Source organism: Neofelis nebulosa, chromosome 3, assembly GCF_028018385.1.
Source record: "Neofelis nebulosa isolate mNeoNeb1 chromosome 3, mNeoNeb1.pri, whole genome shotgun sequence".
NCBI classification, from domain to species: domain Eukaryota; kingdom Metazoa; phylum Chordata; class Mammalia; order Carnivora; family Felidae; genus Neofelis; species Neofelis nebulosa.
Genome location: NC_080784.1, coordinates 118,458,544 through 118,480,860, shown reverse-complemented (window position 1 = coordinate 118,480,860; position 22,317 = coordinate 118,458,544). Strand labels below are relative to the sequence as shown.

At 34.7% G+C, this 22,317-nt stretch overlaps 1 protein-coding gene across 2 annotated transcripts in view; it reads left to right on the top strand.

The window, feature by feature from the left end:
• The window catches only part of GSTCD (glutathione S-transferase C-terminal domain containing), a 131,159-nt gene that overhangs the window by 16,002 nt on the left and 92,840 nt on the right, over nucleotides 1-22,317 (top strand). For both annotated transcript variants that reach the window (XM_058721751.1, XM_058721752.1), the window contains exons 4-5: nucleotides 3,832-4,083; nucleotides 9,373-9,466. In XM_058721751.1, the coding sequence (XP_058577734.1) occupies nucleotides 3,832-4,083; nucleotides 9,373-9,466 (346 nt within the window). The remainder of the gene's footprint in view (nucleotides 1-3,831; nucleotides 4,084-9,372; nucleotides 9,467-22,317) is intronic.

Here is a 22,317-nt window from a genome sequence, read left to right as displayed (position 1 = left end):
TTAGCATAACACTCTCCAGTTCCATCCATGTTGCTACAAAGAGCCATATTTCATTCTTTCTCATTGCCATGTAGTACTCCATTGTGTATATAAACCACAATTTCTTTATCCATTTATATAAAATTTTTAAAACTGTGTTGATGTTTCAAGTTACTCAAGGGTCATAAACAGCTGTTTGAAAAACAGTAATTTAGGAAATTATTCATTGAAGCTAATATGTAGTTTCTTGATCATTTATTCACTCAACAGAGTGACTATTATTTGCAAGGCAGTGTTTTAAGTCCTTGTTATATACAAAAAGAGTTAGACATAAGCCCTGCCCTTATAATCAATTACTTGTGCTTATTTAAAGTCCAGTTAAAATAGACTAAAATGTATATGCATGTGAATTTTTTATTACTTTTCTGTCCTTTCTGGCTTCGGCTTTGGTACTGATTATTGCTAGATACATGTGTCAAGATTTTCTTGATTTGACCTTTTTATTTATCTATTTGTTCATAGTCACCAGTCATAATCTGTGACATTATTACTGTTTCTATGGAAACAACATTCAGTGCCTCAAAAAGAAGCAAGAACATTCTATTTTTTAAAGAAATTGAAGTTTGGTTGTGATGGTAGGGAGAAAGCATCTGGCCAAAAGAAAACAAAAAGATAATTTAAATCAGGAGGAATGATTTCACATTTTCTAATTTAAATAAAAGCCTTACTTTAAGTGTTGTGTGATAAAAATTGCCCTGTAAATGATGCTAGTTATCTTTTTACTTCTATATATTTATAATTGTAACTTTTATCTTTTTACCATTTTACTTTAGTGAAATTTCCTCCTTACTCCATCAAGTCTTTTGTAGGGAATATAGTCCTGACAGTGCTTCTTACATTATTATAAAGTAATATTGTCTTGGGTCTGTGTTACAGTTCATACATTTAGGGAAGAAGGCTTCACTTAAAAACAACAACAACAACAAAAAACAAACTTTAAATCACCATTAAAATAAGAGTACAGCCTCTCCATTTCTCTCATCTCCACACTTATCCAGTGAGTGCATAATTTCCACTGAGATTCCTCAAAATACACCAGTGATTATAAACTCTATATAGACATCAAGTTATAATCATTTAAAAGTATTACATAATAAACTTTGAAGAAGTCAACACTTCAACACATTTTAATCCTTCCTCCATTGGCCACTTAAACTAATTTTCATAAGTAAGTATATATTAAGTATCTCAGGTTTTTGACTAAGCAGTGTCCTTTTACTCTCTATACTCAGAGTGTTGAGAACTTATGAAATATGATGATGGTCTGGGACAGTGGAATGTGTTCTTGCCGGTGAATTATAGAGGAAGGGGTTTCTAAGTTTGAAGGAAGTTGATTAAGGAAAAGTTTTTAGAGGGGCATAAAAATATACTACCAATGAAAGATGATAGAAACTGGAATACAAGGTACAAAATTTTACAAGATGATTTCCAATTGTAGCATTTATAGACATTTCGAATGTTGTCATGTTATTTTTATTGATTCTCTTGGAATAATCCATTCACATTTTTTGTCCTTTTTCTGCTATGTATTGGTCTTTTCCATTACTTTTTTTTTTTTACTTATAGTATAGTCAGTATGTAAATATATTTTTAGTTTGTCTGTATATAATGTTTATTATTATTATTATTATTCAAGTAATTCACAAATACCTTTTGGGCCTCTTATTCTTTGTAAGACATTAGTCCTTTGTCAGTCTTATATCTTATCTAAACAGTATGTTTTGATTTTAAATACATCTTTAAAAAAATAGACTTTCTTTCTTAGGGTAGTTCTAGGTTCACAGTAAAATAAAGCAGAAAGTACAGAAAGTTCCCAATATTCTCTGTCCCCATACACACAGTCTCCTCTACTATCAAAATCCTGCACCAGAGTGGTACATTTATTAAAACTGATGAACCTACATTAAAACATTACTATAACCCAATCCATAGTTTATAATAGGGTTCACTCTTTCGGTTGTACATTCTGTGGGTTTCGACAAATGTATGACATGCATCCGTCATTATTGTATCACACAGAATAGTTTTACTGCCCTAAAAATCTGTATTCCACCTATTCATCCTCTGTCCTAACCCCTGACCACCACTGATTTTTTTACTGTCTTCATAGTTTTACCTTTTCCAGAATGTCACATACTTCGAATTATATGGTATACAGGTTGGCTTCTTTCACTTAGTAATATGCTTTTAGTGTTCATCTGTGTCTTTTCATGGCTTGATGAGTTCATTTCTTTTTAGTGCTGAATAATATTCTATTGTTTGGATGTACCACAGATTGTGTACCCATTCACCTACTGAAGAACATCTTGGTTGCTTCCAAGTTTTGGCTGTAAACATCCAAGTGCAGGTTTTTACATGGACATAAGTCTTTAACTTATTTGGAGTGCAATTGCTGGATCATATGGTGAGAGTTGTTCAGCTTTGCAAGGAGTCGCCAAATTGCCTTTCTTAGTGGCTGTTCCATTTTGCATTCCCACCAGCAGCAAATGAGAGTTCCTGTTGCTCCCCATCCTTGCCATCATTTGCTTTTGTCAGGGTTTTGCCTCTTCCCCATTCTAGTAGGTGTGCAGTGGTGTCTCCTTGTTTTAATTTGCAATTCCTTAATGGTATAAATGATGTACATTTTTTCATGTACTTGTTTGCCATCTCTGTAACTTCTTTGCCATATATATAACTGCCAATTACATGACTCTCATACTTTCACCAGAGATATTTGAATGGCAAACCAGCACATGGTGCTCAACATCATCAAATCATAGGGAAATGCAAATTAAAATCACAATGAGATACTGCCACACATCCACTAGAATAGTGAAAATAAAAGAGACTGACAATACCAATCATTGGCAAGATTTGGAGAAATTAGGACCTTCATGCATTGCTAGTGAGGATATAAAATGGCACAGCCATCAAGAAGTGTTAGGCAGTTTCGTGGAAACTTAAGCATAGTTTCCATATAACCTAGCAACGTGGCTCCTAGTATCTACTCCTAAGAAATGAAAAACATTCCCATACAAACACTAGTGCATGAGTTTGTATAGCAACATTATTTATAATTACCAAAAACGGGAAACAATGCAATGTCTATCAACTGGTAAATGGATGAACAAAATATATTATTCCACACAATGACTACTACTTATAATAAGAAGAAACAAACTACTAGTAAATGCAACTACATACATGAACCTCAAAAAATTAATGCTAAGTGGGGCGCCTGGGTGGCGCAGTCGGTTAAGCGTCCGACTTCAGCCAGGTCACGATCTCGCGTCCGTGAGTTCGAGCCCCGCGTCAGGCTCTGGGCTGATGGCTCGGAGCCTGGAGCCTGTTTCCGATTCTGTGTCTCCCTCTCTCTCTGCCCCTCCCCCGTTCATGCTCTGTCTCTCTCTGTCCCAAAAATAAATAAAAAACGTTGAAGAAAAAAAAAAAAAAAATTAAAAAAAAAAAAAAAAAAATTAATGCTAAGTGAAAAAAGACACGTTTTCTGGTTCTACTTATATGAAATACTAGAAAAGGCAAATTATAGACATGGAAAGGAGATCAGTGGTTGCTTACAACTAACTGGGGAAGCAGAGATTGACTACAGGTGGTCATAATGGAAATTTCTGGTGTGATATAAGTGCTCTAATCCTGGATTGTGGTGATAGTTGCCCAACTGTATAAATTTACTAAAACTCATTGTTTGAGCTGTATGCTTAAAATGTGCGAATTTTATGGTATGTAAAGTTACCTCAATATGGCTGTTAAAAACAAAAAATATAGTGTAGTGTGTTTTGTTCTTTGTCTGCCTAGGCAATTATCTGCAAGAAACTTTCTGAAAAGCTGATAGAATTTCCACTGCTGGCTGCTTGGTACCAAAGGATTCAGGAAATGCCCAGAGTAAAAACAGCAGCTTCTCAGTGTGGGATCCAATTTCTCCATTTACCAGAGTTGCTGACCACCTTGAAGGAACAAGATGCAAACTTAAGTGAGGTCCCAGGTGTAGAGGAGCAAAATGATGCTTCATTTTTAGGAGGACCAAGACCCACTATGACCAAGCTAATGGTACTTAAAATGTTTTCATTAACATTTTCTTTGAAAAATTCCATGTGATAATGTTGCTGAGCATTCTACCCCAGATTATAATCATTTATTGACATTACTTTTGTTTTAAATTTTATTTGTACTTGTTTTACATCACCCTTGACCAGTTAATATTTCCATGTCTTTTGCATGTAAGTGAGGTATAGTAAATTGAAGATTTTTAATAGTATGTGTCTTTGGAGCCAAGTAAGTCAGAATATATATTTTTTAAAAATATTTTTCTCAGGGTGCCTTGGTGGCTGAGTCGGTTGAGTGTCCGACTCCGGCTCAGGTCATATCTCGCAGTCTGGTCTGTGAGTTCGAGCCCTATTTCAGGCTCTGCTGACAGCTCAGAGCCTGGAGTCTGCTTCAGAGTCTGTGTCTCCCTCTCTCTCTGCCCTTCCTCCTCTTGCACTCTGTGTCTTCTCAAAAATAAATAAACATTAAAAAAATATTTTTTTAATAAAAAAAGTATTTTTCTCAAAACTTGTTTTTTTATATTCAAGACATTGACCAAGGTCATATCACATCTGGTCAAATGTATTGTTTTAACCTGGTGTTTTTCTGTTGCAAGGTTTTGGCCTCAGTTTTTAAATTTTGACATGGTGGTTTGAAGTTAAAGAATATGAAAATATATCAATTTACTTTCTAAGGTTTTGCCTACATTTAAGTTTTTAGTTCTTTGCATTTTGTTTTTACTTTTTACTTTAATAACTTTTTTAATGTTTATTTATGTATTTTGAGAGAGAGTGAGTGAGCACAAGTAGGGGAGGGGCAGGAGAGAGGGAGAGAGAGAGAAAGAGAATCCCTGGCAGGCTCTTCACTGTCAACACAAAGCCCAACACGTGGCCCCATCTCACAGACTGTGAGATCACGGCCTGAGCTGAAATCAATCTCCAGGTGCTCAACTGACTGAGCCACCCAGGCACCCCTGTTTTAAAGCCTTTTGATAGAATAACACATATGATCTATATTTCTCTCTTTGAAGCAAAATTTGTTTCTAATAATATTAATTGTACAAGTTCTCCCCAATAGACTTTCTTTTCTCTGTCATTCTAAACAATTTACAAAAATGTTTTGCCTTTGACTTCAGCTATTTGAAGATTTATTTGAATAGAGGAAAAATCAGGAAGTAATTTGAAATGTTCATCTGAGTTGTACTGGAAAAATAGTCATTATATTTCCCCACATGGGTTAGGAAGCATTTGAATTCTATCATTAATAAAGTTTGCTCAATTAGAAAAGAACAGGATTGTATTAGTGACCCCAGCCCCTTACCTTCTCAGTTTTGTTAGCTTCATGATGAAACAATGAAATAAGATTACTTAGTTGATTTTAGAAGATATCAAGGCATGTCCAAAGTGTGATGTGTCTTGATCAGATGGCTGTACCGTGTCGGGATCTCAGGTTCACCTCCTGAGTTCCTTTAAATGATCAGCAGGAGGGGCGCCTGGGTGGCTCGGTCGGTTAAGTGTCCGACTTCGGCTCAGGTCATGATCTCACAGTCTGTGGGTTCGAGCCCCGCGTCCGGCTCTGTGCTGGCAGCTCAGAGCCTGGAGCCTGTTTCGGATTCTCTGTCTCCCTCTCTCTCTGCCCCTCCCCTGTTCACGCTGTGTCTCTCTCTGTCTCAAAAATAAATAAACGTTAAAATAAATAAATAAATAAATAAATAAATAAATAATCAGCAGGAGAGTAACTTGCTTTGTATTAAAATACTAATATTTAGGGCACCTGGGTGACTCAGTCGGTTAAGTGTCTGACTTCAGCTCAGGTCATGATCTCCAGTTCATGAGTTTGAGCCCCATATCAGGCTCACTGCTGTCAGGGTGGAGCCCAATTCACACCCTTTGTCTCCCTCTCTCTCTGCCCCTCCCCCGCTTGCACTCTTCCTCTCTCTCTCAAAAAAAATAAACATTAAAAAAAATGTTAATAAAATTAAGCAAATAATATACAAATTTTTAAAGTTTCAAAAAACCAAAAGTCTGCTTTTATTTGTTTTTTATTTTTTATTTTTCATTTTTTATTTATTTTTTTGGAGAGAGAGAGAGACAGAGTGCGAGCAGGGAAGGTGCAGAGAAAGAGGGAGACACAGAATCCAAAGCAGTCTGCAGGCTCTGAGCCGTCAGCATAGAGCAAACCAGAGGCTCCAACTCACAGACTGTGAGATCATGACCTGAGCTGAAGTCGGAAGCTAAATCAACTGAGCCACCCAGGCACCCCCAAAAATCTGCTTTTAATTCATAGTTACACAGAGTCTTGAATGAAAAATTGGTGATTCAGATTTTTCTACCTATGCTTTTCTAGCAACGAAATGACATTAGGAAAAACATTTGTATTTTATACGTCTTAAAAATATTTATAAACAGTGAGATATAAAGAACAAATTTAAATTCAGGAAAAGTTAACAAGCAATTGTAAAAATAAGCTGTCTTATAATAACATAAAAAATATAAAGGAATCCTGACTTTTTAATTTACAGAGAATGTGTTAGTCAGGTCCCCTGAGCAGACTCCAAGATGGGGTTAAATGTGCAAGAGATCTACTGAGGGAAATCTGTGAGGTAAAGTGGGGAAGGAGCCAGAGGAGGCTGGGAGAGCCTTCAGTCTGGGATGCAGGTTTGACCCTTGTACATGAGTCAGGAAAGGAAGGAAGACTGGGTTAGAGAAGTTTTAGAGTTTAGTGGAGGTCTGAGAAAGTTTTGGCAAGCCAAAACTTTGGGAATCCTTGAGCCCAAATCATCTGTCAGAGAGTTCCATGTTTCTCAGGAATAGGCCTAACATAGTATCTTAACCAGTCTCACTCATTGGCTTGGGAGCAGCCCATGGGAAGACTACTATGGACCAGGTAACTTGAATTCTAGTCCTAGCTTTGTAACTAAGCTAGCATTCTGATCTTCAGTATGTTATTTAACCTAAGGGCCTTAATTTCTCCATTTATGAATTAGGAGAGTGTAGTAGCTATTCTATAGGATTCTTTCTGATTTCAAATCTTATGGTTATATAAAAAATGATTGGGACATTACATCAACAATTTAAAAACGATGGCTGGGGGCTCAGTTGGTTGAGGTCTGACTCTTGATTTTGGCCAGGTCGTGATCCCAGGATCGTGAGATCAAGTCCTGCATAAGACTCCTCACTGAGCGTGGAGACTGCTTAAGATTCTTTCTCCCTCTCTCTCTCCCTCTCTCCCTCTCCCCCTCTCCCCTACTCTTGTGTTTTCTTTCTCTCTCTAAAATAAAAATTACAAATTTAAAAAAGAAAGTCCAAACCTGAAAATAAGTTAAAATTTCTATTTTCATTTAATTCTAACTTGATAGTATGTATTAGATACAATAAATGTTCCTTTTTAGCAGGACATTGTATTTGCTACTTACTAGTGAATTATTGACATACATTTTGAAAAATAGTAAATATTATATCAAAATAATATATGAATGTATTAATTTTATTTATACAGTAACTTTTAATTTTTGTGTAGTCACAGGATTTTGTGCCAGTTACATGAGGACAAATGAAATTGGTGCCAAGTGGTAGTATAAAATAGTGAAGTATTTCTTAGGAACACTCACATCTCACTTTTTCCCTCATCTTTTTTCTTTGGTATACTCTTACCTACAAAATTTCCCTTATTCTCCAAAGGTTTTAAATTTATTTATTCTGTTAGTCCAAAAAATGTATATGTTTAGTCATTGTTTTGAATGTGGGATATATGAAAAACAAATTGGACTGCCTTCATGGGCCTTATATTCTGATAAGGAAGGTAAATAAGGAAAAAAACACAATTTAATGTGTGAACACATTGGGTAATGATAAGTGCTATAAAAAGATAATGTGGGGTAAGGGGATGGAGGTTATGTGGGTTGGGGTCCTTTGTAGATGGAGTGGTCAGGAAGGCTTATCTGACAAGGTGAAGAGGTTGAGCAAATAACCTGAATGAATTGAAGATTTGGAGGAAGTGTTCTAGGCAGAGGGTCCAGCTACTGAACAGACCCTGAGCAAATCTATAGAGACAGAAGGTAGATTAGTAGTTACCTAGGTCAAGGAGCTGGGGTGGGGGCGGGGGGGAGGCAGGATAGAAAGTATCTACTAATAGATATGGAATTTCTTGTTGAGATGATGACAAATTTCTAAAATTAGTATTGACTGTGAATATTATAAAAAGTATTGAATTGTATGTTATAAATATAATGGTATATAAATGATATCTCATATAGTATTTTTGAAAAGACTCTAAGGTAAGGTTAAATTTGGTGAAATGAGGGGTAACAAGTTCAGTATGGCTAGGCTAGAATAAGGGATACAGAATAGAGGTAGATGATGTCAGAGAGATGTGTTTATTTTTCTGGGAGCAGATAAGTTCTCTAGGCCTCTAGATCTAAAGATATATCTCTACCTCAAATAAGAATCTTTATACTATTTCCTTTGGGACCAGAATTCAGCTGGTTTTCATAATGGAAAGTAATCTCATGAACTAATTGATTCAAACTAGTGATAGAGTCTCAGAAATTTTTCTTTTGAATATAATATTTCTGAAGATAAAAATACCTGAACCATGGATATCTATCCTGTGGGCCACATACCCAGAATGTGATTGCAAGGGGTCTGGGAGTCCGTATGTATGCTGTGTAACTATCAGTAGATCAAATAAGTAAATGCATAACTTTTAACTTCCTCCTCAGGGGAAGGAGCCTGAGAAGTTTTTTGTATACTGGAAAGTGGTCCTCATTTTTGAAAATGTTGGGAACCATTTGGTTACAACAGAGGAATCTTTTTTTAGAGCATTATAAGCACTTGTAAAAGACTGGTATGGATGATGTTTTGGGGTATTATGTTGAAGTGGGTGCTTTTTGTCATGTAAATGTAACTCCTAGGTGGCAGCAACTTTCATATATGTGAAGACAGGTCTTGATGGACATATGCAGAATCAGTTTTTTATTATCTCTGTGTGGAGCGTTTTTGATAAAATTTTTATCCTCAGGTAACTTTTCTTTTTGACACCTAATTTATTTCTAGGTAGCTTATTCTATGTAGTTTTAGGTAATAATTTAAAAATAGCATTTTTTTTTGTTATCTTAGTATAAAAAATAGGAAAGTGTGCTCTCAAAAAACAACATCATATTTTTTATGTAACTAAATATTTTGAGGAACACTTAATGGTTGTTAATATTTATGTTTCTTCTTGTCAGTATAGAAAATAGAAATTTGATCTTCTAAAACACAACGGAATTTTATTAATTCATTAATTCAGAAAGAGTCTGTTTCCTATTTCTAGGAAAAAGGCATTGAAGTGATGTTTTCTCCCCACCCTTGCCCTACTTGGACCCTTGATTGGAATAGTCTTCCTGCAGCAGTGAGCCCAAAGGAAGGTGAGTTTTTTTTTTTTTTCTCTCCTTTAAGTTTTAATCATAATCTTTTCAGATCCATCTTCCAATTCTCTAATTTCCTTTTTGGTTTTGTCTAATATTTTGATTATACTATCCATTGGGTTTTCTTTTTTTTTTTTCTTCTAATTCTTTTTTTTAAGTACTTATTTTAATTACAATTAGTTAACATAAAGTATTATTCTAGTTTCAAGTTTGCAATATTCAAGTTGAATGGTAATTCAACGCTTTCTTCATCACCCTGTGCTCATCAGGACAAGTGCACTCCTTAATGCCCATCATGTGTTTAACATATGCCCCCACTCCCCTCCCCTCTGGTAATCATCAGTTCTCTATAATTAAGAGTCTGTTTGGTTTTTTTTTTTTTTTTTTTAATGTTTATTTATTTTGAGAGATAGAGAGAGTGTACAAGCAGGGGAGGGGCAGAGAGAGAGTGTCCCAAGCAAGCTCCATGCTATTGGCACAGAGCCCCATGTGGGGCTCGAAATCATGAACTGTGAGATCATGACCTGAGCCAAAATCAAGAGTCAAACACTTAACCAACTGAGCCACTCAGGCACCCCAAAAGTCTGTTTCTTCTTTTGTGTCTCTCTCTCTTATTTTTTCCCTTTCCTTGTCTGTTTTGTTTCTTAAATTCCACATCTGAGTAAAGTTTTCATTTTATTTATATTATAAAAATTTCACATATATACATTGTTCAGATTCAACATTCCTAACATTTCCTACATTTGCTTTATCTATTCCTTTCTCTTTCTTTTGCTGAAGTATTTTGAAGGAAATTCCAGGTAATATGCCCTACTATAGTACATACATCTAAGAAATACTGACATCTTAAATAATCACCATGTTCTTATCATACCTAATAAAAATTATCAAGAATTCCTTGATCCTTTCATAACCAGTCCATAATCATTTTCCCCTAATTGTTTAAAGTATTGTTGGAAAAAATATTTTTATAGTTAGGGTTTTAGTTAAATAATTATATTTTTCATTGCTAGAAATTATATTTGGGTTGTTATAAAAACTTTTTCTTGCTCGTGTTTTAATTTCCTCTTTTCATAATTTTTTAAGCATAGTTATTTTATATTCTGTATTTGTTATTTCTAATACTCGATGTCCATTTAGATCTAATTCTGTTTGTTTTTTTCTGTTGACTTCACTCCTGGTGTTTTATTTCCCTAATAGTTTTGTAATCTTATATTGTGAATTCATTTTGGGAAGTTAAATCTGTGGGAATCTTGTGGGGCCTGGGTTAAGAGTAAATTTCCACACAAAGGGGGCGCCTGGGTGGCTCAGTCGGTTAAGCTTCTGACTTCAGCTCAGGTAGTGATCCCATGGTTCATAGGTTCAAGCCCCACGTCAGACTCTGTGCTGACAGCTCAGCTTCGGATTCTGTGTCTCCTTCTCTCCCTGCCCCTCCCCTGCTTGAGTTCTGTCTGTCTGTCTGTCTCTCTCTTTCTCTCTCACTCTCTCTCTGTCTCTCTAAAAAATAAACATTTAAAAAAATTTTTTCCACATTTTTTTGGAATTTCTTGCTGATGTCAGGCAACTCATGATACTAGAACTTAAGGCCAGTTAACATTAGTTTTTAAACATGAGATTCCTTTAACCTTTTCATTTGGAGCTGAGGTTTAAACAGACAAGTTACCTTTTATCATCTCCCTTTGCTATTAAATACGATTTTTTTTAATGCACCTTTTCATAGGGAATGTAGCTTTTCAAGGTTTCTGCCTTCATGTAGTGATATTAGTTCCCACTTTCCACAATGTTAGGGATCCAGGACCACCCTCTCTTCTTTGTCTTGCTATTAAAGCTTAAATCCCTATTAGCAAATACCCTCCCAGCAGCTGTAATGTCTGTTCAAGATTATTACACTGCTTTTTAGTTCCTTTCCTCCTTGTTAACGCCCTGTGTATTTCCCTTTATTCTCAGAAATCCATTTAGACAGGCAAAGGATGATTGTTGAGTTTTACATACCATTTTAGGTGTTTTTAGGTGAGAGAATTTTTTTATACCTCATTGTTCTATTTCTTTAATTGTCCACTTATGTTTTAGTTTTAGACTAAGCCAAATAGAACTTTTGATTTCCAAATGCTCTTTGAAATTGTTTGTCTGCCTTTTTCATATTCTTTTCTTCTGTGATGCTTCCTAAATATCGCCTATATCTCACTAGTCAATTCTATTCTGTCAGTCAAGGAGATAAGTTAGGATTTTTCCAGGATAGAATAAGATTTTGTTGGGCAGTTAAGAACTCTGGCTCGAAGATGTTTTATAGAAATTAAATTCATTTTTTGTTCTTTGTTAAATATATGAAAAATAGTCACTAATGAATTTGTTAATGGTTTAGTTTTAAATATTTTCTGAAATTCTGAAAATTTTAAATGTTTGTTTTTATTGACCTTGGATTGTTTCATGTACTCTGGTTACAGTATAGATTTTGAACAGGCTAAAACTGTAGTAAATGAAAATCAGATTTTCACGAATATTTATATTTACTAAGAAATGAATACAGAGATTTCTAAGTGCCACATGCTTTGCTTTACCCATAATTAATTTAATATGAAGCCAAAATATTATTTTCAGTTATTAATTGAGCAATCAATTATACCTGCTACCAACTCAGAGATCTAGCATTAAGCATTCAAGTCTGGTTGTTTTACTGGTTGGAACTGCATATCTAACAGAGTTCATGGAATATATTACTCATTATATCCCTTTAATTGGATCACCTAGTTTTCATAAATATTATGACAAACAAGGAGCTGTAACAGCAGAGCTACATGATTTATTTACATTTCATTCACTGTTTCTTAAAAGGTTTATATAGTTTGTGTTAAAGTAAGGCAGAAATGTTGCATTGTAGATTTTCTGTTTTCAGTTCTGGCAATTTCAATATTGCATGGTAATAAGATCATTGTGAAATGAAATTATTATATATATGGGTGTGGAGGTCACTGTGAAAGTGTTCTCATGATTTGTGATCTGGTATTTTTAGAAGAGATTGAATTGTAATAAGATTTTAGTAGTACTAGGTTCATTTGGATGTCACAAAGGCCGACTTCTTATGTGGAATCCGCTGAATTACATCAAGATTATGGTACATATTATAAGAATCATTCTCTTTACTAACAAAGGCTATATTAATAATTATAAAGCCTATATAATAATTATATAGCCTATATTAATAATTATATAGCCTATATAATTAATAATTATATAGCCTAATAATCATGATGCAGTCTAATTTGTTTCTTAAGCCTGTCTAATCTCCCAACCTCTGTTCTTACCCATTTCTCTCCCCACATCTTACATACCATTCCCTGAACTTTTCAGTTTCCCTTATATGACCTGTATCTATTGTCTCCATGCCTTCACTTTTGTTTTTCCTTCAGTCTTAAATATTCTTCTTCCCACTTCGCATCCTATTGAAATTATACTTATTTTTTAAAGATCAACTCAAATGCTGCTTCCTCCATTAAGCCTTTTGCATGGGCTATGGAGTCAGCCTGTCTGAGTTTCATACCTGTACTTCTAACTAACTGGATAATCTATGGCCAGATTTTCAACTTCTCTGTGCTTCAATTGCCTCATCTGCAGAATGGGGATAAAATAGTATTTACCTTAATGAGATTGTTGGTACATTCAATGAATGAATATATAAAGCACTTAGTACAATATATTAGAATTAGTCACTCCCTCTCAACATTCCTTAGTACTTTCTTATACTTCATTTTTGGTACATATAGTATGCTTCTCTTACACTCTATTTATATGCATGTTTTCCTTCTCTAATAGACTGTGAGGTCTTTGAATATAGGATGACTACTCAATATTTTTTTATTAATTTCAATTGAATTGAGACTACAGATCCCTTTTTGTTAACTTCCCAAATTCCTGCTTAAACCAGGCGACTTTGAATTCTTTTGTCTCATTGTCTCTTAAAGGGCTAAAATAATTGAGATTATTTAGTTTGAAGGAAAGAGAACTGAAGATTTAATTTATACCATCATTATTACTGTTGTCATTATTATTATAACTACTACTGCTATTATTATTATATTTTACAGACTGTTTGGAAATCAGTTGTAGATTACACTACTTTACTTCTAAAAACTTAACTATCTGCTTTAAGAACAAAGACATTTTCTTACTCCTTTTCTCATAGCCATAGCACAATTATCGAAACAGGATATATAATTCAGTACATGCTATTATCTAATCCAAAGTCCAGTTGGTTGTAGTATGTGTAATTGATATGTCACTTTAAGCACCCAGGCACCCCATCACTTTAGTTCCTTTAATGTGAAGTAGTTTCCTAGCCTTTCTTTATCTTTCAACATGGACTGTTTTGAAGAGTTCAGGCCAGTTTTTTTTGTAGAACATTTCTCAAATTTGATTTGTCTAGTTTCCTCATGCTTAGATTCAGGTTCTGCATTTTGGCAGGAACACCACAGGAGTGAAGTGGTGGCCTTCTCAGTGCATCATAACAGAAAGCACATTACATCAGTGCGGGCCCAGCGATGGTAACTTTAATCACTCGGTTAAGGTGGTATGTTCCAGGTATCTCTACTGTCATGTTACCATTTTGCTCTATTGAATTAATAAGTAGTTTGTGGGGAGATGTTTGAGACTATATAATGTCTTGTTTTTAAAATTTCATTCACTAGTTTACATTCATTTGATGCTTTTCCTGTGATAGTTACAAAATGGTGCTTTTTCAGCTTTATCATCCTTCTGTATGTATTAGTTGCCACCCAACTGTAAGAACATTTTCCCGTCTATCTATCATCTATGTATCTATTATCAGTATCGACTCAGGAATTCTTTTATTAAATAAATTGTAACCCATCATGGTTGGTCTTTGGAGAGAGTTGGATCCAAGGTGGAGAAAGGAAGGAGTAAATAACCTTTGCCCCTATCAGTGATTCTTAACCAGGTTCTTACCAACCCCAGGGGACATGGCAAATAGCATGACTTATTGTTGTTTTGACACATGGTCTGAGATGCTTAAACTTCACCATTTCAAAGAATTGTCTCACCCTTATGCTACAGTATAAGTAGTGCTCTCCTTGGGGGAATCTAAAACATACAAACTTGTTTTAGGGCCTCTAGGCAAGGTACATAGAAGCTTCATTGTCCAAAGCCATTGCTTTTCAAACTAGGACATCCATCAAAATCATTTAGAAGGCTTATTAAAACAGATTGCTGGCAACTAACCCTGAGTTTCTCATACAGTTCTCAGATGGGGCCCTATAATTTGCATTTCTAAAAAGTATCCAACTAATGCTGCTTCTGCTGCTCTGGGGCCCACACTGTGAAGTAATTACTATAGATAACTGAAATAGTACATGCATTAGCTGCTTTGATTTCAACTTTTGCCACCAAAATAAGATGAACAACGAGGTCAAAACTGTCTAAATTTTTTCTTTACAAACTAAAAACTTAATTTTCTGTTTTTAGCATGCATTACATCAAATATAAGAGTTGGTACAAACCTCTGAACCATTTGGTAGCTATGAAAAGTTCTACTTTAGGCCAGTTTTACTAAAATTATACTAACAAATTTAAGTGAAAGTAGATGTATCTTATTATGTAGAAATAGCTGTCTCTTTTAAGAATTTTTTCCCCAAAATATTAATCTTAGATTTACACTAGATAAAATTAGCACATTTGTTTTCTTACTTTTACAATGTAAGAATATATTCCTCCCAACATTTTTTGTTTAAATTGAATAGCTTTAGATTAATAATAGCTATTACATTTTGAACTTTTTGGCATTTAACATACTAAAAGCACACCAAGAGAATGAGATCAAAGGTTTGGTTTGTTTTTTTTTTTTCTATTTTCTGGGAAAAAAATTTCCTAACATAAACGTTTTTCATTTTTCTAAGTTATACTTAGCTGTGAAATCCAAAACCTGACCATATTTGCCTCAGAAGCCTACAAATTTGTAACTATTTTCTCTTCTTTCAAGGGTAAGGTTCTCAACAAGCATTTTGGTGCTTTACCAAAAGTAACACAACTTTTATTTAAAGTGCGATTTAATCTGAAACTAAAAGCCCCTAGAAGGTAGTATATATAAATATAGAAAGAATTTATATTAAGTAGTTTAAAATATAACAAGGTTGAAAAGAACAAGTTTGTTATTTGCTTAGTAGTACTCTTTTGATTAGTGCCAAACACTAATATATAGGTGTAGAGACTGAGATAGAAAGAGATAAATCACATATGTATAAGTTACATAGTATGTATATGAATGATTTAGAGCCGACCATGTGTTAAATTCATCTCCTTTTCTAGTATAAAGTTAGAGAAGTCAGCTAGAGTAATAAAGAAGTCACTGAAATGGGAGAGAGGTGGGTAAAATTTTACTAGGCAAATTCTTCCAATTATAATAGCATTAGACATTCCTTACATAAAAATGTTAGTCTTGGGGCAACTGGGTGGCTCCGTTGGTTGAGTGTCTGACTCTTGATTTTGGCTCAGGTCATGTTCCCAGGGCCGTGGGATCAAGCCCCATATCAGGCACTGTGCTGAGCATGGAATCTGCTAAAGATTCTCTCTCTCTCCCTCCGTCAGCCCCTCTCCCATGCTCACACACTCTCTCTCTAAAAAAAGAAAGAAAGAAAGAAAAAGAACTCTTACACATGACACCAAAAGCATGATCCATAAAATTTTTTTTGATAAATTGGACTTCATTAAAATTAAAAATGTTTGCTCTGCCAAAAACTCTGTTAAAAGCATAATAAAACAAACTGAAGACTAGAAGAAAATATTTGCAAACTGAAAAAATAAATCTGACACAGAACTTAGATATGGAATACATAAAGAACTCTCAAAACTTGACAGTAAAAAACAAACAAAAAATTCTTTTTTTAGGAAATTAGAAAATGGGCAAAAGAGATGAACAGACATTTTACCAAAGAGGATCTATGCAGTTGGCATATATGCATATGAGCTATCATTATACACCTCTCAGAATGACTAAAAAAAAAAAAAAAAGTAACAGCACCAAATGTTAAGGAGGGTGTGGAGAAACTGAATCATTCATGCATTGCCGGCTATGAATATAAAATGGTACAGCCCCTCTGGAGAATCATTTGTCGTTTTGTTTTTTGTTTTTTGTTTTTTTTTTTTTTTTTTTACAAAACTACACATATAGTTACCACAAAACTCAACAGTTACACTGTTGGGCATTTATCCCAAAGAAATGAAACCTTATATTCATGCAAAAACCTGCATATGAATATTCATAGCAACTTTATTCTTAATAACCCCAGACTGCAAACAATCCAAGTGTTCAGTGGGTGAATGATTAAACAAATTCTGATGAGTCTATGCATAGAAGATCACTCTGCCTTAGAAAGAACTGGACTATTGATACTTGGATGGATCTCAAGAATTCATTAGTTAATGAAAAAGGCCCCTCTCAAAAAGTTACCTATACTATGTGATTGAATTTATTAAACATTCTCAAAATGATAAAACCAGGGAGATGAAGAACAGATTAATGGTTGGTAGGGAACAGAGATTGGCACAGCACAGTGCTGCTTGTAAAGGGAGTTCCCTTGTGATAAGGTGGTTACATCAATCTATATATTGGATCATATTGCATAAAACTATGCATACATTCACAAATGAATGCATATAAAAGCTGAGCAAGGTCTGTAGTTAACAGTATTGCAACAGAACAGCTTCCTAGTTTTAATTTTTTTTTTTTACATTTATTCATTTTTGAGAGACAGAGCACAAGCAGGGGAGGGTCAGAGAGAGAGGGAGACACAGAATCTGAAGCAGGCTCCAGGCTCCAAGCTGTCAGCACAGAGCCTGAAGCAGTGCTGGAACTCACAAACCGCGAGGTCATGACCTGAGCCGCAGTCAGACGCTCAACCTACTGAGCCACCCAGATGCCCCAACACCTTCCTAGTTTTAATATTATACTATAGTTATATAAGATGTCACCACTGAGGAAGTTGGGTGAAATGTTCATGGGACTCTATATACTATTTTTGCAACTTCCTGTGAATCTGCAGTTATTTTAAAATAAAAAGTTAAAAATGTAATTTAAGTAAAAATATTGGAAAAGATAAAGAAATAAAGATGATTGAAATATTTCTCAGCTCATCTTTTTCAAAAATATTTTTCAGAAAACTTCTGGAGGTCATTTATAAGCAGATGATAGTTTGATAAAAGGCTCAAACGGCAAAACATCTTAATGTATTTCCTTTAAAAAGGAGTGCAATGCAATGCAAATATATACACATAAACATTGACTTTAACTTTGACAGTCTTGTATCACAGGTTGCTATTCTCAAGCTCCCAGAGCTTTGGAGAAAGCCAAATTGTCATAGCATAATTTGAGCTTCTTTATTTCAATATTGCTCCAAAATAGTGATTAGTATGGTCTAGGAATAGCTCAAATATTAATCCTGGCTGAGTTTGCACTGGGGCTCCTGCCCTGCCACCAGAAAACTTCAAGGTTCCTTGAGGATGTCTTTGTGTCATATACGTTATAGGGATACAGATGTTACCTTCATGAGAAGTAGAGAAAGTTCTTTCATACTGAAAGCTTAGCAGTGTCCAATTTCAATTATACATTTGCATTTCAAAGTACTGAAAAATGGGACTGAGTTGTGTTTTGACTGTCAAAATGGTTGAGTGAGTAAGTTTATTTTGAACTTTAAATCAGCTCAGTCACATGTGCAAATGACACAGTTGTAAAACATTGTACTACTAACTAAAATCTCTGGAACCACTTTGTGTAAACAAGGCCTGAAAAAGAGTCGCAAGATTAAATTCAAGTTTTATTGCTTCAAAGTCCTCAACCATAATAAGTACCGGGCCACTATCTACCATTGAGGCAACAATTCTTTAGCTAGGGTAACAGTGATAAAATGTGCTCATAGCTTTGGTACCTTAAATCCACATAGCATTGAGCTTGCTGGGTTTTTTATCTCTTCTTTTCTTTTTCTGTTTTTAGGAAAATACAATGCCTTTTTTTTTTTAAGTGTACTTAACCATGGCATGTGATTAAAGAAAAAAAGTTAAAAGTCTTTTTTTCTCTTGGAACTAGATTTGCTATAATTCTTCCCAGTATTATGTTATGCTTTGTTCTATTCTTTAGGGTTAGACTTCAAGAACCCTATGTATATACCATGTTTTTAAGTATTTTGCAAGCAGAGCCTGTGATGATTGATTACCAAGAAAGGTTTTAATGGCCAGTTCATCTAGGATGGATTATATAGGATCTTCTGAGAGTATTGCTTTTTGAAATAAAAGTATTTGACATGTAGTATCTCTGTGATTAAACAAATTTATCTGATTTTAATTTGATTAGGTCATATGTAGAATGTAAAAATTACTTAGAAACTTTTTTGTTGGTGTAGAAATGAACAAATTGAGAACTTATTGAACAATTGAGATTTGTGTCCATTCCTAACTCCACTAAGTATTTATTTATTTTTTCATTTTTTTTTTAAAGTTTATTCATTTTGAGAGAGACAGAGAAAAGTGGGGAAGGAGCAGAGATAGAGGAAGAGAGAGACTTCCAAGCAGGCTCCACACCGTCAGCATGGAGCCTGATGTGGGGCTTGAACTCACGAAATGTGTGATCATGACCTAAGCCGAAATCAAGAGTTGGATGCTTAACCGACTGAGCCACCCAGGCGCCCCTCCACTAAAGTCGTTTACAATGGCACTAGGCAGTTTTAAAAGTTATTGTGGTTTGTTTTTGGAATATTATAGATTCACTAATAAGAAACCACAGATTATCTATCTGAGGGAATATTGTTAAAACTGATTATGTTTCAGAAATTGAGTTGCTTCAAAAGGTTGAGATAGGATTTATGTGAGTAAAGAAATGCTTATTTCTGAAAACTAGTCCGAGGCAAGTGTTCTAATCTCTTCAGTTTGTGTTGAAATATGGTTGGAGCGGGACCACAGTAATTCAGGAAGACCTTTCTGATAAACAGATCTGGAGCATTGTACTAGTCCTGCTATGTTTCCAGCAGAACCTGAGTTCTCTTAGGACTGGAGATTTGTACCCACTTCAAGATAAGACTTTTCCTAAGAGTTTCTTCCAGGTTTTCCTTTAAGAGTTTTTCCAACGGTCAGTGATAATGGGTACTGTAATGACAGGCTTTGATATTTTAGAACAAGGCATATTTGGATGAAACTTCCAGGAATGTTGCATTGATTATTAATGGACAAATTTTCAGTGAGCACCCATTTTAAGTGGAGCAAAACTTACTGTTAGTGTCATCCAGAAGCAATGAAAATAGGGAAGAATCTTTCCCATAAAACAAACATCTGCAGTATTTTGTTTCAGTGTTGAACATCATTTCTAATGAAGACAAATGAAAAAGCAACGCTGAACACTTGCAGAGTTATTTGCAGTCATACGTAAACTATATGTAACGTTGCTCTGAAAGCAATGACAACTTCTGTTTATAATTAATGCAAAACCAGCACTGTATTAATACTATTACATACATTGGCAAAAAGGTATTTCCTCATATAATTTAGTTCCTGGATTGCCTTTCCAGATTCCGTCTGAATATTTCACACTAAATAACTTAGTTTTTAAGGTTAAAAATTCTTGATATTGCTTAACTTTCAAGAATTATGTTTTAAAAAGGTTAAATGTTTATAATCACATTTAGAAGACAGAGGGAAAACTAATGATGTGGATCTTTATTTTTCTGCTGATGGAAACTAATTAGTATTATTCATTTCAGCTTTAATTGGCATTCTCTGTGCTGGTCCCAGACATTTATGATTAAAATCAGCTCAACAACACAATGAACTATTTTTTTCTGCACTTTGAACCAGCTCTTCTTACCACTGAAACCCATTCATTATTTTTATTTAATTAGGCCTAATTCACATTGGAGAGATACTTGAAGCAAGGAGATGTCCCTAATAGCTATTACAATCACAATAGCTCATAGGCTCTGCAATAATTTAATTGCTAAAGATTGAATCATCAGAAGAATTTAAAAAAAAATTATCCTTAACCATAGGACAAAAGTGTAGTCATAAACAGAAAACTGTCATTATGTAAATGGCAGAAGAGTACAGTATTAGTAACCCAGAGCATAATGTTTCTAGATGTGAATTTTATGTACTTATTTGAGGAAAATTACTAAATTAGTTTTTATGTTGAAACCAGTGATTACATTAGAAAGTTGGCTGTAAGTGCAAACTTTTGTACCTAGGAATTTTTGCATACGATTACATAGCAAATATTTTACGAAACTAGGTAAGGTCAATTCCCAGGACAACTCCTTATCTTAAAAATAAGTTACTTTATATGAAGGTTTTACTTTGACTTGTCTCTTGCAGTAAGAAAATAAAGGTATTTTTGTACACAGTGTGCACATTTAGCAAACTAGGCATGAAAAACTATTTATGGGGTTTTTTGATGGGGAAAGATTAGATAGAGCCAAGTCCTCTTGTTTATTTTAAACAACTTTATTGACTAAATACTCTCATTCCCTCAGGGACATAGTCACACTTAATTTTTTTCAACAAAACAAGGAAAGAAAAGAAAACCAAGCTGCCAAAGGCAGTATTAAAGAAAATGACTTAGAGATTTGCTTTCCAGTCATGCCTGTCTGCTTTCATCAGGTCTAGATGGTTTACTGTAAAATTAGGTAATTGTTGGATTACTTGGACCATGATCTAGCCAAAAAGATGTTTTAAAATAATTTTCTTTGTTTATAAAATAAGTGCTTTTGATAAGTTTCTTTCAAGTGACCTTAAAACTCATTAAAAGTAATATTCAAATTTACACAGCTACTTTTCATTAGACATTAGATTCTGGTTTACACCCTCGATCACGCTTTTTAAAAAGTGATTGTATGAGTCAGATTCCCAGTAGGAAAAGATGGCACTTTCATATTGGGATCATTTCGGAAGAAATTTATATGTAGAGGGATTGATTACAAAGTTGTAGACAGGGTATCCTGAACCATGAAAAGAAAGGAAAGAAACCCAGGGTCAGTAGCTGTAGAGCTGTTTCCACCTGTAGGCCTGGAGAGGCAAAAGAAGAGGCAGCCTCAGGTGACTGTAGTGGTGACAGCCAGAGGAAAAATACCCTGCCCTTGTTCTCCTTTCCAATTACCATATGTCTGATCTGCTGGGGCTTCTCATTGACCAAACCCATCTGAATGCCGGTGGGCAAGGAAGTCTGTTGATACAGCCCACTCAAGTCAACCTCCAAGGCAGAGAGCCGGTTGAATTTGGAGGGCCAAACTAAGATATCAGGCAAAGTAATTGCAAAAATTCACTAGAGACACACTAGCGATCACATTTGAGCCTCATGGGGGGATTAAGCAACATACATCATGTAACATACAATCGTGACATGTCAGTCAGCTGAGACTAGAACTCCATCTCTGCATCCACTATGCTTCATAAGTATCCCATACTTACCTCTTACAGCATATGTACAGGTCTTGTGTGTGAAATTACACCAGTTTGTATTGTTATCTTAGCAAAATTAATAATATTGGGGATTTATTAGCTGGGGATTGGGGTTTGCCCACATTAGGAATGTTTGGGAATAGTACTTCATCTCACAAACCTTATTTCAGTCCATACTATAACTTCCTGAAAATTACTTTCAGTGACCAAACATGTTATAGAAAATTGCTATTTTGTTGTGATTTTTAAGTCCTACAGATGTGGGGTACAGTGAAAAGAGGAATTATAATAACCCTCTGACTATAGGAGTCTTTGCTGAAGTGGCTTAAAATTTGGAACTTATTTGGTTAAAATTAAAAGAAGTAAAACTCTTAATATATTAAGAATTTCCATTCCCAAGATGAATTCTA